The 19196-nt window shown below is 47.8% G+C and overlaps 2 protein-coding genes across 2 annotated transcripts; one reads left to right on the top strand and one right to left on the bottom strand.

The window, feature by feature from the left end:
- Positions 1 to 15877: 15877 nt before the first annotated feature.
- On the bottom strand, positions 15878 to 16695 carry PtA15_10A388 (uncharacterized protein; the record flags this gene model as incomplete). Its single annotated transcript, XM_053160557.1, has 5 exons — positions 15878 to 15919; positions 15977 to 16129; positions 16184 to 16242; positions 16315 to 16558; positions 16624 to 16695. The coding sequence occupies 5 exons, from the start codon at positions 16693 to 16695 to the stop codon at positions 15878 to 15880; spliced, it is 570 nt and encodes a 189-aa protein (XP_053024520.1).
- Positions 16696 to 17516: 821 nt separating this feature from the next.
- PtA15_10A387 (uncharacterized protein) lies at positions 17517 to 18404 on the top strand (the record flags this gene model as incomplete). Its single annotated transcript, XM_053160556.1, has 3 exons — positions 17517 to 18032; positions 18100 to 18252; positions 18321 to 18404. The coding sequence occupies 3 exons, from the start codon at positions 17517 to 17519 to the stop codon at positions 18402 to 18404; spliced, it is 753 nt and encodes a 250-aa protein (XP_053024519.1).
- Positions 18405 to 19196: the final 792 nt, after the last annotated feature.

Genomic DNA, 19196 nt, shown 5'->3' with positions numbered 1-19196 from the left:
AATGCCGTAAACCGCAGAGCTAAAATTAACGCGCGGGCTAATACTGAACTTGTTAGCCATCGCCTCCGAGATCAAATTCAACTGAGATCCTGAGTCTACTAAAGGGGAAGCAGAACTCTCCTCATCACCGATTAGACAGGGAAGAAATCCTAGAGGGCACGAGTACAAGTGCGATCCCCCTCCCGGCCCCTCCGGGTCAGGTCCCTCCGCCAACAACGTGCCAGTCGCGGCCTTCAAATCCTCAGCACCAATCTCCACGCGCCTACGCGACACCCACTTCTTGATGCCTTCTGCCATTGCGGGAGAAATCGCCAAAAGTTCCGAAACCGTCACGCCGGGCACCGGAAGATCGGAAATTTTCTTCAACATGCCCTCAACCGCGTGAGGGTGATCCTTGGTGATTCCACGCTCGAACCGAACCTTTGGCCCTGCTGCAGCCGGCTTCGGAGATTGCCCAACTTCTTCAGGCGCCTCTACCGGTGCATCTTCCGGCGTTGAAGCAGGAACGCGCTCAAACAACTCAGGCTCCGGCTCCATGTCCTCGACGTCCGATCCAGGATGAGGAGCCGCGCCCTTACGAATAGGTCTTTGTGCAGCGGAAGGGGGAACTGCCGGCGCCTTGTAAGGCTTCGGAGCCTCGTGCTTCTTCCGCGCCGGATCCGCTTGATAAACTCCAGAATAGGTTTGCGAAGAAACGGCCGGGGGGTACCATGGCTCCAAGGAACCACACGTGGCTCAAAACTCCGGTGTTCCCGCGGCTGCTGCTGACTTGGGTACAAAAGATGCTACCACGTGTCTAATGGGTCGCGAGGAATCAAAAGGGATTAATGCCCCATTGGGCAGGAAAAAATTATTGCCGCGTTGCTCGACAAGGTTTGCCTCCTTATCCTTCACGAGCTCCATACAACGACCTGTACCGTGACCCTCCCGATGGCAGTAGTAACAAACTAAAGGGCCACGAGACTCTCGCGGCGCACCCGGGGTGGGCGAAGCACCCTTCGCCACGAACTTCTTCTCTAGCCGTTGCTCGAATGACTGCAACATTTTCGAAATCTTGTCCACCGTAGCAGGCTCCTTCGCAGAGGAAGCAGGCACCTCCTTAGGACGTCGATTGTCCTCCATCCTACGCATGATGTCGTTTGATTGCTGGAAAGAAGTTGCGGGAACTGGAGATGTTGATCGCGCATCCTCAAAAGTCAAGGCAGTTTGACCCTTCATGACCTCCGCGACCGCGGTCTTCAGGATCTCGAAAGTGGGGAGCTTAAACCGATTGTCCAGAGTGGTGATCATGGTTTTGGCCTTGATGAGATGGTCCCTAACACGTTCCTGAACGCCAGCCGATAATGAACGGTAGTAAAGAGTCCTCACTTCCTCCACCGAGTCGATATGAGCTTTACGGAGGAGATAAGATTGGATCGGCTCCCAGACACGCCGAAAATCCTGATAATCCACCACCGTGGAAACACCTCCCTTCGCGATCCATGACTGAACCAACGCCTCCAAGTCCGGCAGTGTAAAGCGCGCCGTGTCGACTTGACCCCAGTACGCAAGCATAGACGACTTTAAAGAGGCCCAAACCGGCGGATCGTACCCCTCAAGGGTCTCCAAAACATCTTTGACTTCGGCCTTGCGCACGAAGAACCTCACTTGCTGCGCCATGTCGAATTCAGACGCGCCATCCAAATCTGCGGCCAATTGATAGTCCGCCAAGAAACGCTCGACGTGTGTGCCATCAAAGCCCAACGCCTTGTCCTGGGGCTTGATTTTCACGCGTCTCACGCCAGCTACCTCGTCGGCCATCGCAAATGGCTGGAAAAAAATTCGGCCTGAAATCGAGAGAGAAGGCAATTCCAAAGGGCTCACGATTGTGGCAATGTAATGCTTCGACACGAGTGTAAAGAAACCCTAGGAGGTGCACAATTGGGAGGACTTACTTCTGTACCCTGCGCCTCCGCCGTTGAACCCTAAGAAAAAAAAAGAAAAACCTAAAAAAAAGAAGACCGCCAAGCGTCTCAAAACCGTGAAAAATTGGCGAGACTGTAAATCTTGAGGTCGCTGGTTCGATCCCGGCTTGGGGGACCAAATGTGGAACTCCGTCCGGTGCAGGCCGGCGGCAGTTAGTGGGAGGGATTGGGAAATTAGTTGAGATTTTAGCCCTCCGAAGTGGGATGGTCGAATGAGCTGTAGAGATCGGAAAGCGGTTGTTGAAATGTTTTACGACGGCGGTGAGAGCGCGTCGGCGGTTGTGTTGTAAGATGGAGCCAAGCAAACAGTTGGCTGAGAAGGAAGTGATCTTAGAGAGTTCAAGGAGGTGGGGAGGAATCCGTGAGGAGATCGGAGAACTCAATTTTGGGAAAGAGCGCCGAAGGATCAGGAAGGTTTGAACTGAGTTGATCGGAAGGATTGAACTGGGAGACTCCAAAGATATTGTCGCAGCCACAGTCTTTGAAAGGATCAGGGATAAGGATCGGTCAAGAATACAACGAGCTATTGATCGGAAAAATTTTGATTCCCTTAACTTGGATCAGAAAGGTCATGCCCCCCCCCTCCTTCACCTAAGTTCTAACAGAACTTAGACTCCAGAGAGGCGCAGCAAGCTGCGGACCATCCATCATGCTCCGCGCGCACCCACACCCGACAAAGACAGCACAACTAAAAAAAAGGAAAAAAGGAAACAAACCGCTCGCCAAGGAAGAAAAAAAACAAAACCAACCCCACACCTTCATGCCCTACCAACGCGCGCAAACAGAAAGAAAAATAATGAGCCGCATCAAGCAAGAAAGAAGAAAAAAAAAAGAAAGAAAGAAAGATAGCACAAGAATCTTCAGAAACACAACCCAAGGAAGAAAAGAAAAGGGGGAGCCGCCACCAAATGGGAAAGAAAACCACGCCCGAGTGAGCTTGAAGACTGAGCCAGATCCTAGTCCCCTGCGCTGCCAGTACCATGCCGCGCACCACAGCGTCTCGAGACGATGTTGATTTCCATGTCTACAAGTAGCTTCTGAATGATCTTCCATTCTTCGTTGACTGCGGGATGTTTTGATTTCCTCTTTAGGATAACTGTTTCAGTTGTGGTGTTGTTGGTCCAGGCAATCAGTGTCTTCCTGGGCCGGATACCCATTTCCTTGAGGATGAGGATCCCGAGTCGTATCGCAACCGTCTCTAGCCAAGCAATGTCTCTTTTTGGCTCTGGGCCTTGGTCCCAGCCTTGAGCCAGTTGAAATTGGGCCCACCTCTTGCTGATGAGGACGCCTATTCCAAAGCTGGTAGAGGCATCCCCCACCCACCCAATTTCAATTGGGTCTGGGTTTTGGATCATCCGTGTCTCCTTGTATTGAAGGAGCATCAATAGCCAATATTTGAGGTCAACTCGCGCGTCTTTCGGGAGAGTGCGTTTGGTCCTCCTGTGTATCCAGCCGTTCATCCATTGGTACAGGCTGTTAAGGTAACACCGCAGCTGTGGGAGGATGTACGAAACGTGGTTTAGCCGACCCGCCAGCTGTTCAACTTGCGCAAAAGTGAATTCCGTGCCCGGTATGAGGAAGGCTTTCACTTGTTGTACCCGCTGGTACTTCTTGTCGTCTGGAAGTCTAACCGTTGTGGAACTCCTACCGTGCCAGGCGGTAGGCAGAGCGTCGAGGGGAAAGGTGCTGTTGAGGCTGCCCTCGTGGTGGTCCGGATGAAGAGCAATGAGGATCAGAAAGTGATAGCGTTGGGGGGGGGGGGATTTTTGAGAGACGACAGGGATGGAATACCGTCGGCGGTGGTTGGTTTGTTAAGGATCAGATGATGATAAGGGATCAGGATCAGAGATAAAGGATCAAGAATAGTGCTGGGGATACTGCCAGCGGATCAGAAAAGGGTGATGGAATTTCTCTTGGATCAGAGCAAGTCCCATGCCATTCCATCCTCCAAGTTCAAACTCAAACTTGGACTCTGGGGAGTGACATGTCACAGGACATGTCATCACATCCCTAACTACAAAACAACACCACAAGGAGAAAAAAGAAAACACAACACAACAACAACCAACAGAAGAGAAGAAATAAAACAAACAAGATGAAAGAAACCCACATGACTCATGTGTTAGGACCAAGAAACATAAAAAAGAGCATAAAGAAAAAGAAGGGGAAAGAGATCTTGAGGATGAATCTTGAGGGATATTGAGAATGAGGGGCTTGATGAGAATCTTGAGGCTGAAGAGTTTTGCTGTTGAGATTTCTGATCTTGATGGATTCAGGATTTTGATGATCTTGAGGGCCTGTACTGGTTTGAACACCACATCCACCCACCATTTGCAGTCTGTCCCTAGACTGCGCCACGCATTCCTAGATCAAGAGAAGACAAAAGGGGAAGAACCCGCAGGCTGCTCACAAATGTGGCAAATCGTAGAGTTTTTTTTTGACAAAGCGGTAGAAACTACCCGAGAGGTGCACACATTGGGAGGACTTACTTTGATACTCCTATGCCTCCACAGAAAACCCTGTTCTTTCACAACAACCTTGCCATCCAACTGAATCAGACCTAGTTTTCTCTCATTGCGGAGTGGATTGAGGATCAACAATGGCGCTAGTTTAGCCTCATTGCGGAGGCGGATTGAAGACCTGCGGAGATTTATTGAAGAGTTTGAATGATTGAGAACAGGAGTTGGATCAGAAGTCGTACTAAAATCAGATAGTTTAGCCTCATTGCGGAGGCGGATCAGAGATTGAAAGGAAGTTTGTTGATTGGCAGAATCGGATGAGGATTGGGAAGCTAGTTTAACCTCATCTCGGAGGCGGATCGGCGTTGGGGAAGGTAGTTTAACCTTGTCTCGGAGGGTCGCCTTGGGTGTGAGAAGTTGATTGGGATTGAGTTTCATGTTGACCTGAATGATTTGATAATCCGAATGCTTGAACCAAGATCGACTAAGATCCGGAGAGAGAGCTACGCCCAAAGACCTAGCTAGGAGTCGAGGATCAGAACCGAAATCTAGGGTGCTGAATATGCTTGAGTCGACGTCGCAAGACCAACACCTTTCTTCAGGAGACCCGTAGGATGCGATATCTTCATGTTGACTTGGATAGAATTCAGATTGATGATGGCCTTCATTAAGAGATCGTGATATGACAGCGGGAGCATCCCAAGAGTGAAAACCAAAATCCTCCTTGGATTCAAAGGAAGTTTGTGGTGACCGGAAAGAAACGTTGATGAGACCGATACGTCGGCCAAGATCCAAGCTAGCAACTTGATGACATTGAACAGCTGAGCGTTCCCTCGTCAGGCGCAGCTCCCGAACCCACTTGGCGTGCCTTTTGAGGTGAATCAAACAAGATCTGGTCCCGCTCCAACGATGGATGACGGTCGGTATTATCGCGGCCAACCTGGAAACAGCAAGAGGCGACAGGGTGTGGCTCACGAGAGTGGCAGATTGTAGGGTTTTGACGACTTGGGTGGCATCTACCCTGGGGTGCATACTATGGAGGGAGGACTTACTTTCAGTCTGGCTCGCCTCCGCAATAACAAAAAGTTCCAAAGTGATCGGATGGAAACCAATGGCAGAGCATGGTGCCGCCAAAGGCTTAATGCCCGCAGAACCTATCCCGAATTTGATGATTGGTCCAATACGTCCAGAGATTTTCCCGCAGACTCCCTGCCCTCGCTCCAATCGAAGAGGTAGTAGTTTACCCTCGTTGCGGAGACGATCTTCGGATGTCAGGATTTGATTGGAGCCTACTCCAGTTTGACTCCACGCGAAACTCAGATCCGCCATTCCACCCGAGATCACAAGGCAAAAGGAAACGCTGGGATTGGCGCGCGCATCAGAACCGATATGAGAATTGAGATTTCTGTTTTGAGAGGATGATAATGGGTGATTCAAATGGTCTTGAGCACCTTGAAGCGCAAAAACCAGAGGTATTTGAGAGTTGAAAATCTCGCTTTGAAGCTCGGTAAGATCAGAAAATTTGAGATCAAAACCGGATGGGTCCTTTGACGCTTCCAGCCGGCTGTCAACCTGACGACGGAAAGCCCGCACAATCCTTCTATGACGATCGAAGATAATCGGCCGTAATAAAACTGAACTGAAAGAGTAGAAGGGCGACCGCGTTTGGCTCACGATAGTGGCAGGACGTAGGGTTTTGACAACGAGGTGGATATCTACCCGGAGGCGCATACTAAGGAGAGAACTTACTTCTAGTCCCTCTGCCTCCACCAAAATGAAACCCCCTCGACCATGCTCCAACTGAAGTACCGGTAGTTTACCCTCATTTCGGAGGCGATCTTCAGATATCGGGAGTTGATTGAAGACTACTCCTGTTCGCTTCTGCGCGAAATTAGGATCTGCCTTGCCGCCTGAGATCTCAAGGCCAAAGAAGGCGCGGGAATTGAAGTCCGCGTCGAAGCCAACGTGAGGATTGAAAAGATGGTAATGAGGTAAAGGATCGAGGGGGATTGAAATCTTGCTCTTGTCTCGAGTAACGCTCCACAGCTTCTGATGATTGGACAGATGATCATAAAAGATAGTATGATGATACAGAACTTCCATTAGGGGCTCAGAAGGATCTGGGGAGATGAGTATCTCCCCACCATCAGCAATTTTAATTCCTTCACTGGCTGACGGGGCTATCATCGACGAGTTGGAGTCCAGAGGATACACAAAATGGGAATCAGAGAGGATTTCAAGTTTGCTGTCCAGATTCGCAGGCAACGGGATGGAATTCAGTAGAGAAGGCTCAGGCTTGACAGGCGATTGATCAGAAGGCTCCGGCGACAATTTGGATTCCGACTGAGTGGCTTCATGATGACTTGCCTCTTCAGTTGGTTGCTTGAAAAGCTCGGGATCAGCGGTAATATCTTCTTCTTCCGAATCAGGGATTGCAGTACGCGCGGGCTCCATAGCAGGACTAAGACCCGGTGGACAAGTCAGAGGGAGATGATCGGAAGACTGGCGATTTTCATGTCGCCCTTGCAGGGAGGGATCAGATTGAAATTTTTCGGCAAGAGGCGGGGATGCGACCTGATTAAAAGAGATGAGAAGATGCTCAAAAGCCTCGGGATCTTCATCTGCTTGACTTTGATCATTGATTGAACAATCTAAAATTTCCTGCTCGCCGTCCCGGTCTTCTTCGTACGGACTGGTGAGCAAAGTTGTAGACTAAAACTGTACAGAGGGTAGTGAGGGCTGGAAAGAAGTGACAGCCTGACGAATAGGTCGATTTGAGTCGAAAGGAATGATCGTGCCATTCGGAAGCCGGAATTCGCGTCCACGCTGTTCAACTAGGTGATCATTTTTTTCCTTCTGGAGTTCCCGACAACGAGCCATACTGTGCTCTTCTTGATGACAATAGTAACAAATCAAGGGCGGCTTCGTAGTTGGCGGAATGACTAGGGACGGCTGAAGACTGAATTTCCTCTCCAACCGCTGTTCGAAGGACTTAATCATCTCGGAGATCCCGTCGACTGTTTGGATGGGTTCGTTGCTGAGTACACAAGAAACGATTGGGTCCCAAGATTGACGAAATTCTTCATAATCCTGAGCAGAAAAGGTGCCCTCCTTCGCCATCCATGACTGAAGTAAATCGGCAAGATCTTGAAGAGTGAACTGGGGAACTTTGACTCGGCCCCAGTACGTTAAGATTGATGCTTTTAGCCTTGTCCAGTCGTTTGATTCAAAGCCGTCCAGCGTCTGAGCAATGTCACGAACATTGTGTGATCCAATAAAGAAGCGGAATTGATAGGCCATGTCGAAGTCCGATGCACCGTCTTCTTTGGCCGCCGTTTCATATGCCTTGAGAAAAATCTCCACGTCCGTTCCGTCAAATACAAGGTCTCGATCTTCATTCTCTATTTTAACCATCCGAGCTGGCCGCCGAACATCCGACATGATAATTTTGATTGGTCGAGCACTAGATATCCAAAAAAAAGCAACGGATCCAAGGGGCTCACGCATGTGGCTAAAGTGATGCTTTGACGACGTGTAGAGATACCCTGGAGGTGCAACTATGGAGAGAACTTACTTGTATCTCTCCAAACCTCCGCGAAACAAAGACTCCAAGCGCCAACGACAACAAGAACGGTCGTCCGAAAAAGAAAAAGGGGAAAAGAAAACCAGATCCGCAAAAGCCAGGGAAAATTTGCAAGAAGGTTGATTCCAAAGAGAGAGTGCCTCAAAACCGCCAATCGTCTCGAAATCCGCAAGGGCGAGACTGTAAATCTTGAGGTTGCTGGTTCGATCCCGGCTCGGGGGACCAAATGTGGAACTCCTACCGTGCCAGGCGGTAGGCAGAGCGTCGAGGGGAAAGGTGCTGTTGAGGCTGCCCTCGTGGTGGTCCGGATGAAGAGCAATGAGGATCAGAAAGTGATAGCGTTGGGGGGGGGATTTTTGAGAGACGACAGGGATGGAATACCGTCGGCGGTGGTTGGTTTGTTAAGGATCAGATGATGATAAGGGATCAGGATCAGAGATAAAGGATCAAGAATAGTGCTGGGGATACTGCCAGCGGATCAGAAAAGGGTGATGGGATTTCTCTTGGATCAGAGCAAGTCCCATGCCATTCCATCCTCCAAGTTCAAACTCAAACTTGGACTCTGGGGAGTGACATGTCACAGGACATGTCATCACATCCCTAACTACAAAACAACACCACAAGGAGAAAAAAGAAAACACAACACAACAACAACCAACAGAAGAGAAGAAATAAAACAAACAAGATGAAAGAAACCCACATGACTCATGTGTTAGGACCAAGAAACATAAAAAAGAGCATAAAGAAAAAGAAGGGGAAAGAGATCTTGAGGATGAATCTTGAGGGATATTGAGAATGAGGGGCTTGATGAGAATCTTGAGGCTGAAGAGTTTTGCTGTTGAGATTTCTGATCTTGATGGATTCAGGATTTTGATGATCTTGAGGGCCTGTACTGGTTTGAACACCACACCGTCTTTTTGGTGGCATTCCAGACGAAACCAATATATTTCTGTTCTTCTTTGAACAGCAAGAATTTTGTTGCGTTTGTTTTGACGCCTAGTTGTTCGGATCTTGCGACAATGTGATCCATTTCCACTTTGGAGTGGATCGTCTTGACAAATAGATTGTCGTCGACCCATTGGAAGATGTTGACGAGGTCAAACTCTTTCTTCATGAGTTCTTTCCAAGCGTCTGCCGGTCTGCCAAACAATCCACACCCCGCTACACCGCCAAAGGCAATCCTGGTGTCAATCAGGATCCCGCACCATAAGGTAGCGCCATTGATCATTGGATGTTGGGATTTGGCGGTAAGCCTTCTCCCAGTCAAAGATTGCTAGGAGTAGCGGCTGGGTTTGGCTGTGGAAGAATCACGATGTCGCTTCGAAATCATCCCAGGTTGTTATGTAGTCAAGTTTGTCGACGAAAGAGTTGACTAAGGGGATTCTTGGGTCGTTCAGGGGAAAGGAGAGGTTGTTTATCGGACGTATTGAGCCGTCGCCGTTCACCGCCGCTCCTAGGGGGTTTGTCCTGAAGAAATCGTATCGTTCCATCAATTGTTCCGTGGTGAAGGGTCCGAACATCCTTCCTGCGGCGATTTCTTTTGCTATTGTGGACTCGATCTTTTCCCTTGCTAGCAACGCGCCTTGATGGTTTGGGGGAGTATAATATGGGACTCCTGTACCTAGGTTATGTTCTGGGATTCCCTGGTGGAATCCTTCTCGGAAGCCGCGTATGACGTCGCCGTATTCGTCCATCAGCCCGGCCTGGAGTAAGGCTTTCTCCCACTCGGTTATGTTCATCTCACATGTCACATGCACTGGCCATCGCGGCGGTCTTGGGCTGTGTGCTTCAGGTATTGGCGACACTTCTGGTGCGCATTGGATCTCTTGCTCTGGGGGCGTATCTCTGTGGGTTGCACAAGATGCATGGGGTCAGGGGTAGGTTCTCTTATTATATTGATCTAGACCATGACTATTACAAGTAATGGATGGTTGTTGGATGGGGGGGGGGATAGACTATGGATGGTGTCTAAGGGGGATGAGAGATAGGAAGAAAACAAAGAGGAAGGATTGGGGGGAATCCGGGGGGAAGCGATTGAGGAACAAGAATAAAGAGGAAGGGGGGTAGGGATTTTGGCGTGACCGGTGTCTTTCAGAAGGGGGCGGTTCTGGATGAATGCACACGAAATGTTAGGGGGGCGGAGCAGGGTGTGGAACAGGAAGGAGAGGGGACCTACTGGTCTCGGTTGCGGTTGCGGACGCTCCCGCCTGTGTGATTAGGGTTGAAGTTGTTTCCTTTGTAACCGCTCCCTGGCGGGCCTCGACCCTGATCGGGCTTCTGAGGGAGGGAATTATGGCCTGAAGTCGCGGTTGAGGAGGAGCTGTCTTCAGGATGGCCTTTTTGGTTGGGTTTGGCTTTTGGAGGGTTTGGTTGAGCTGGGGGGTTGGATCGAGTGGCTCTCGAGGGGCGGACTCCTTTCATTGGATCACCTCCAACTTTGCCGTTGCCTATTGCGTATGGATTGTCTGCGAGGCCGATTTCGTTGTAGTCGCGGCATGTGGAGATCGCCTCGTCGGCGGTTTCTTGTTTGAACTGGGAGATGTCGGAGAAAAATTCTTCTCCGTTCTCTTTGACCCTGAACGCAAAGGCGTTGTTTCTAATCCGGATGTCGTACCGGATGGCTACCATGAAACCTCGTTTTCTGTGGAGTCTGTCGCAGTGCTCCTTGTGGGCCAGGATCCACTCCGCGAGAACCGGGTAGTGGTATCTGTCTCTCATGGTCAGGTGGAAACATCTGTGATTGAGGGTCCAATCAGAGAAATTCTGAGAGAATTCGTCTGGTACTGGGAGCCCGTATCGGAGTCCTTTCTCGGACACCGCCTCTTCAATTTTTGGCCTATTCTTTGAGTGTTCAGCCAATGCCTTCTCTTGCCACTCTCTGTTAAAGATGGTGAGGGGGAGGGGGCCTTTGCATTCGAGGAGGAGCTTGTGGAAGTAAGGAGGGAAGCCACCATCGTCGTGGGAGTTGGATTGACCTACGATGAACTTCACGTTCCGTACCTGAGTCGTTTTGGCGAGGTTCAGTCTCTTCTGGGGAACAACGGGGGGAGCGGTGATGATGGATTCTGCGTGGATCAGGCCGGTTTTCTGTCCGCTATGCTTCTGGTCTGCTACGACCGCTTTGTACATTTTCATGTATTGATCGGCCATGGCGTCATGTCCGTCTTTCTCCGCCTTGACCATCTTGTTCATCAGGATCATTCGGGCTTCTCGGTTTGCGTCTGCTTCCGACTTCCCTTCATCTCCGTTGACTACGGGGATCCCCTCGGATGTCTTTGGCTCTGTGGGAAGGTTTGGATGTCCAAACTAGTCAGTTTTGTTCTTGGCTTCTCAGCTTCCCTTGCTTACCGCATGTGGGAGCGGGAATTTCCGCTATTTCCGGGTCCCTGAGTAGCTCTCTTTGGGGTTCTTCCTCGGTGGTATTGGTTCTTGGGTTCGTTGCAACGTTTTTCGCCGCGGCACGGGTTGTCGGCTTGCTTGCTTTCGGCGCTTTTGTGGCTTTCGGGGGTTTGGGGGCTGGGCCTGGGGCTTGTGACGATGTCGCTTGTTGGCTTCCATCTGCGTCTAGCTCTTGGGTCTGGGTGGGGGTTTGGTGTGCCATTTGGCTTTCCTCACCTGCCGCTGGGGCAGTCTGTTGGGCGGCGGCTTTAACCGTGTTTGTTGTATCTTGGATGTTTAATCCAGACATTTGCAACGTTTAAGTTTGGAGTTTTAAGGGATGGATGCGCGGATTAAGGTTGGTGTGGAAAGAGTGTCGATAAGCAAGATAGCGGGGGAAATGAGGATAAGGTTGTGTAGTAAGGTGGATTATGGGTGTTGATGTACTATAGTTTTTGAATCTCGCGAAAAATTTTGATCCGAGAGGGGCAGCAAGACCCAGAATGCGCTGAGGGAAAGCCGGGAAGTGAGTGAGGAGAAAGGCAATACTGAGAGGGATCGGTGGGAGGAAAGAGCTCTGAAGGGCAGACCCTGAGTACTCTGCAAGGTCGCCGCTGACCTCCCCCTGATCCCTGTACGCCGCTATCTCCGACGCCAGGCGCCTTTGGACGCGTACAGCAGCCTAAGCCAGGTGCGTGCTTGGGCTAGGCGCGTACCGGGAGGGGCTGGACGGTTCCATGGACTCCACCCACCTCCCGTTGCACTCCCGGTAACATAACATGAAACCGCGCTAGTCTTGGCGGGCTTGCAGCTACTAGGCTGGACTTCTCCCACAAGGGGAGCTACCGCCTTGGAAGTACTTATGTATGTAGGTGGTAAACCACAGCATTCTGACATTTGCACTTGGAATGGTGGACCTTAGTGTAACGTTTTTGTGTGATGACTAATCTTTTCATTTAGATGACTAGCTATTTTATAATATTACTAGTTGTGCGGTTCGGAACCGCTATCAGATTTTAATTAACATTCTTAGATTTTATGGTTTCGTGGGTTTTGTTGTTGTCGTCTGATTGCATGTTATATTCTCCTTTCCTTGTTTCTCTTTCTTGCTCTTTTTCCTTTTTCCTCATCCCAATATCTTTGTTCATTATCATCATTATCCAAAACCCTTATAAAGAAATCCTTAAATATAAATCCCTTCAAGAGTTTATTCTTTGTTCAAAGATAAATTACCTTTACTACATCTGAAAGATTGGTGATATTCTCTCTCGATATTATTCATAACCGCTTGAGAAGTAAGAGTAGTAGAGGGGCCCTCACAATTATATCGGGATCTTTTTACCTTGAATCTCCTCAAATATTTTGGCAATCTGGGGTTTTTTTTTTTTAGTTATATTCACGAAATTTGTCATCTTACATAGAGTTTCAAAATTTTTCGCCATCTCTCAATCATCTCGTCGTAACTCCTCAAATTATCCCGCTAGAAACGTTTTCAATCAATCAATACTTCGTCACAGCTTTAGCAAACATACGGATTCAATCTCTTCTTCCCTCGAATTTTGTGGATTTCAAGCCTAAGTTATCACATTTGATTTTTTTTAATTAAAACATGTCCGATAATTCTTCTCCAATTGTTCCTTTACGCATGTCTCTCCCTGCCTCACCCATTCCTCATACTTCCTTACCTACTTCTCCAATCCCAAACCCTAACACGTTTTTTCATCAAGGGACTCAAAAATTTATTACTCCATTTCAGAGCCCCCTGCCAAATCTTATGGTTTCAGACACGGCTCAACGCTCTCTTCCTCCTCTCGGTCCGGTTCCGGCGGATTTCGAACCACGCCCAATTGAATCTATTCCAATTTCGACCTCACCGTCTCCTCAAACTGGTGGTGACGGGACTTTTACTCGTGGTCGACCTTTGCCGTCTGGACAGGAGGACGCAGGGTTGGATGTCAATAGCTTGCCGGATCGGGATCAAACTATTGTGGCCAATTCCCAAGCGATTGCAAATCTTCAAGTTGAGGCGAGACGACAGGAGGATATTATCCGCCGTAATGACGTCACTATTAAGGAATTGTCTCAACTTTTGGTCTTTGCTAATGATTTTACTTGAATGAAGACTCATTATGCGCAAGAATTCCTTCAGATTCGTAACTCCATTGACACGGCCTCTAATTTGACGAATTCTCGTTTGACGGTTTTACAAGATCCAGCTTTTCATTGCAATTCAGTAAAGTCAAACCCTCAGCCCCCACATTTTTCTCATATCTATTTTTCCGGAAATGTTAAAGAGACTTACCGTTTTTGCTCTAAAATGAGGGACACATTCGCACAATTTCCCGATCATTTTACGTCAGAGCGTCAGAAGATTCTATGGATTGCTTCGTACTTTCGGTCTCCTTCGGGTAATTTGGGGGAAGATTGTCCGTCATACAATTGGTGGCGCGGTCTTTTGAAGAAGAATGCGGAGGAATTGGGGTTGCCGGCGGGTCGTGCGTCTTCTTTGGCCGATTTCGTTCTCAAAACCCTTGCGGATGCGGAGTCTTTTCTCCAGCTTTTGGAACACGTCTTCTCAAATCATAAAGAAAAGGAGGAAGCTCAAGAGAAACTTTCCGCTCTTTGTCAGGGATCAAAGTCCATCACGGATTTCAACATTGAATTCAATTCTTATTTGTATCTGGTCGATTATTCAGAGTTGACTTTGGTTGCGCTTTATCAAGCGGGTGTCAATCCCAAAATTCATGAATGTGGTGTGATTCGAGGCAGTTGGACTTCCATCAAGACGTTAGAAGAAAAGCAAGAGCGCGCTGTGGAATTAGCTCCGGATGCCGGTGAAGTTGCTTCATTAAGCCATTGGAAGTCGGTCCCAGCCCCGCCTCCTCGAATCGAGTATCGAGTGGCAATTCCGCCCACTTCGACAGTCCCGTTGGCCCCGCCACCCAGGAACAATCAACAGACGCCTATGGACATTGATGTAATGTCTGCGGATGCGGGTTTCACTTTTCCGCTTTGGAGAGAAGAGGCGCGTCGACGCGGGATTTGTATTCGTTGTGCAAATAACTTTGATGAGGATCATTACAAGAAGAGAGGATGACCTTTCCCGGAAGAAGATTGGTTAAAGAAGGATGCGGTTTTGGCGATTTGGAAGAGTTGGGGCGGCGCTTTGCGAGAAGATCGGAATCGGGCGGACTCAGCTAGGCCTCGTTTTTCGGAGAAAAGTAAGAAGAGGGAATCTCCCTTGGAGGTCATCAACAAGCCGATCACCAAGAAGAGGACTCAATCGGTCCCCGATGGTTCAACTTCCGCTCCTTCCATTTCGATGAATCGAGGAACGGGTGCTGAATACGGAGGGGTCCGATATGTTGATTCCATTTCCAATGAAACTTTATCTATGGCGGAGTTGTGATTCAATCGAGAATTGAGTAAGGAAGAACACGATGAATTTAAGCCATTTCATCGAGTAAAGGTATCTCAATCTAGCAATCGTCCAACTTTTGACGGAAAGATGGTGGTTGGGAATAATGCTACCGTTGATGTTTCAATTTTGGTTGATTCTGGGGCTTCTAATTCTTTTATTGACAATCGTTTTGTCATTTCTCAGAATCTGAAAAGTTATCCTCTAGCGCAACCTTTGTCAATCAGGTCTTTCGACGGATCGGTTGCGGTTTTGGGCGATGTTATTTCTTATGTGATTGTTGTTCTTTTCATTCCAACTAGACTTTTAGGGCGGCTGCGCCGCCGCTCGTCTTAGAATATGAGAAACCCACGGCCTTGAAGATTAGATGACCTCTAGAACGCAATTTGTCATGACCGTCCTCCTCGTTTAAAAAGATCTGTTGTCTCTCGTGCAAAGAAGCACGCGAGAAATCAAACCAGAAGCACGTGAGGTCGCAACCTAACTTTGAAGTCTCTCATCGCGGTTTGAATCATGGGCCCATCTAACAGGAAACTGCTTCAGGGTTAAAATTAATCAAAGTTGATATGTGAGCCGTTGAGGAGTTGTATGATCCATCAGGTAGGGGAAGTGACTGCGGAATTTTATGAAGAGCACGGTAAAATATGAGATTCACACCAAGAAGTCTGAAAACTTGAACCAAAACAAATCGTACAATATGACCAATGAAGAAGTAATTATAAGCCTGAATATCATGTAAAAAGCCCGAATTTACAAAAACAGCCGCTCCTGATGAAGGTGTGCAAGAGGACAACATTGACAGCTATTTTTTTCATACGACACCAAGATGTGAAGAGTAGAAATAGAGCCAAAGGATTATACGTATTAACATACTCCTGAAAGAATGGGAGGAACAGCCAGTCTACACAAATAAAGTGTATCGCTCTCCCATTGTTTGGTTTGAATTCTGTTGCCCTAACTCAATGCGCCCAAAAGAGACTTAAACCAAAATGTTTGTATGAAATGCATAGAGTTTGACGTTTTAGTCGTTGATGGTTCGTCGCCAGTTCCCGGGGAATTGAATGAGACCTTTCGTCTAGTCGCTTAATGCTTCCACATCAAGAGCGCCACCCGATACCTGAAATTGTTTGTGAGTCTCCAGTCACCGCCAAGAGTTAACAACTGAAAGACCCACCTTGACTCTGACCATGTCTAGCTCTCTATTCCAACCGGCCAACGTTCCACGAAATAAAATTTGCCTTCCCACCGCGAAAACGTCAACCGCTTGGCCTGAAATTAAGTGTTGCGGAACCACGTACTTGACGACCATGCTCTCATTGTCCGGATCCTGTGAATATTTGAGGTCAGCATTATTCTAAAGTTTTGGTGAGTTTTCACTAACGTTCTCGTTGATGCCATTGTGTTTTACCATCACTGATACCATTCCTTCCGGGTTGGGTTCTTTTTGGGAGTTGACAAAGCCATCAACAAAACCGAGTGATTCAATTTTAGTCTCTTGAAAGGCAAACAAACTTGGGACCTCCTTTTTGTCATTGACATCAACCATGAAGAAGGGCATTTCGTGCCTCTTAGCCCCAACAAGGAAACCTTTCAACACGTAAAATTTGCCGTAGCCCAACTTATTCAAACGTTCGCCCCGATAAGTCAACCTGACACATGCGTGATCCTCGATACCCTTCAAGCCGCCGGCAACGTAGTACTTCCCCTGAGTCATCAATGCAACGGTCTTCTTGTCCCAATCGGGTTCATCAACGGACTTTAACAAAAATCGGGAATAAGTTTTAACCAACGACAAAGATTAATTAATTTGAAATTAATTACCGTGTGCGTTACGGCAAAAACACCTGCAACATTGAACCAAGAAGAATTCCCGAGACGTCTGATGGTGAGCATTGTTTGAGTTCACGTATTGAACGATTTGGAGTTTCTGCTAACACTCAGTCCCATTTGATGTTTTATATGCGAATTCCGCACAGGATATACCTTCTGCGGGTCATATTGAACGCTTTACACTGAGAAGACCCTTATGGCCCCTTTTTAGTCCCTCTGGGCGCACAAACCGTACGCAAAGGTCTACCCTTGCAACAGTTTGAACTTATTCAAGCCGTCATCAAGAATAAAACTAATGTTTTCAATTTAACCCCTGAACCCGTCCCGACACAAATACTTTTTACGTGATTCCCCAGGGCTAATCTGAACCCTGGCTATTATCCTCAATCATACTCATCACTATTGCCGAGGCGTTGAGGAAATAAAACAAACTCAAGCCGCTACCAAGGTGTCGAGGCCTTGATGGGTGTTGTAACCAGCGACATAGACCCGTGAGGGGTAACGCGAAGAATATACATACAGCTCTTTCCGAGGGCGGAACTTCATTATTTACTTCACCTCGGTCTCTAGATCCTACCAGCTAGTTGCTCAACAACGAGTTCTGTGCGATAATTGAAGCCCTTTCTCCAAATAAAATTGTCACGGAGATTCCATCAAGGGTCTTCAATGACAGTAATTCCAATTTGAGGCCTTAATATCTGCTATTTCTTCGGGGTTCAACTCCAAAGAGCAAAATTGCTTCAATTGATTAATGGCATACCTTCCTCAATCTTGCGTATAAAGTCAACGCTTTATTACAAGGTTCCCAGTGCCCACCACATTGTCATCAAGCGACCATAATACACCACTCCAGAAAAATTAAAGTTTTCCACTCCCGCGTCGCAATGCTTCTTGTAGACCCGAATTGCCCCTCTTTCAATGACGATACCCAACTCCGCTTCTTTGGGAAGTTCATCTCAGTTGGAGAGGTGAGTCTTCCATGCTGCTGGCTAAGTCAAGCGCTCATACTGATTTCTCCCCAGGCTTTGCAATTCCTAAGGCTCCCTGATGGTCTTACACCTCTTGCGACGAGGACATATGCTTGTTCAACCGGAGCTTGGAATGATGGACAGAGCCTTCTTCCCGTTATCCTCAAAACTTCCGACGACTCAGACACCCAGTTGGAAAAAGGCAAAACGTACGCAGTCAAAGGTCAAATCACTGGCTGTGATTCTTTGGGAGTTCCAAAGTTTACGTGGGTGCCTGGAGACCAAAGGATGTCTTACTTGGGCACGCGCTACGTAGATTTTAAGCGGGTTCGGGTCTCAGGCGTTGGATCAGTCAAGACAGTCCGTGTTATCAAAATTGGCGATGGTGATGAGGAAGACCTCCTCGACGTGACTGTAGAACACCTGGCGGAGGCAAGTAATCACCATTTGTTTATCACCCGACATGTTCTGCCAAAAAGTCCTGACAAAACATCCACAGGAACGATTTGGGGGCGTCATGCGCGTACACTGCCTTTTGGGGTGGAAGTATTGTAAAGTTCCCAAAGACACAACGTTGTATGTCGGGAGCAAGATATCATACAAGGGGAAGTTGGATGGCTTTGCCAAGTCATGCGGTCGAATGATCATTGAAGTGAGCAGACACTGCCTGACTAATCTTCTACACCTCGGGAAAACATTCTCAATTCGATCTCTTGCTAGGTGAACCGTGCGACCGTGAACTTCGCAGAGATTCAGCTTCAGAGATCAGAGTTTTTGCCGAGCTCTTCAGAATACGAAATTTGACTTTTATCTTTTGGTAAATTGCGGGGAATGCATAGGGATCAACTTGTTTCTCTTGAAGTTGAAATTTGTTAACATTGAGTCTGCAACCTTTGCTTAGTAAAATAAGACATCATTTTGAATGTGATTCAATCATCAAAAAGTTTTTTTCTAGTGGATGTTGTAAGATTCTTGGATTCGCTTGACATAATCTGTTGAAACATTGGGAGTCAATAGGAACCTTGTATTTTCCCACTTGTGATAACTAAACTGACAGGAAGAATACGAGTGTACCATTTATCTTTGCAAGCTAGGTCATTTGTGAGAAGAAGAAGAGCTAACGGAGTCTGTGGAAAGTTTTCAGCCCAACATATTTTTACACCTTGAAGCAAGAAGTTTTCATGTGTGAAAGGAATTGCTATCTCGATGGAACAAAAACAATACTCAAATTCAAAGTGCAAAATGAAGAAAATAGAGCGTGACTCTTATTGTGAACACTACCCGGGGGTGTGTTAAATGTACGACTCCTAATACATGAACAACAGTTCAAAGCGTCATTATTGCGTGGAGGTTGTAGCCTGGGGACGTGATAAACCTATGACCTCTTATACATCAACATTTGACATGTTTGACACTACGCATGAAAAAAGATCTTCTCACCAAAAATAGCCTTATGAACAACGTTAATTAAGCCACTCTTCTCGTTGAGCTTGACAATGAGCAAATTATTCTTCTGGGTGACGCGGGAGTGCGCCACATAAAGTTGGCCATGGGCGAAGCAAGAATTCTTCAACATGATGCCAACACGCTTGAGGG

Source organism: Puccinia triticina, chromosome 10A, assembly GCF_026914185.1.
Source record: "Puccinia triticina chromosome 10A, complete sequence".
Taxonomy (NCBI): Eukaryota; Fungi; Basidiomycota; class Pucciniomycetes; order Pucciniales; family Pucciniaceae; genus Puccinia; species Puccinia triticina.
This window is presented reverse-complemented; position numbering and strand designations above follow the sequence as displayed.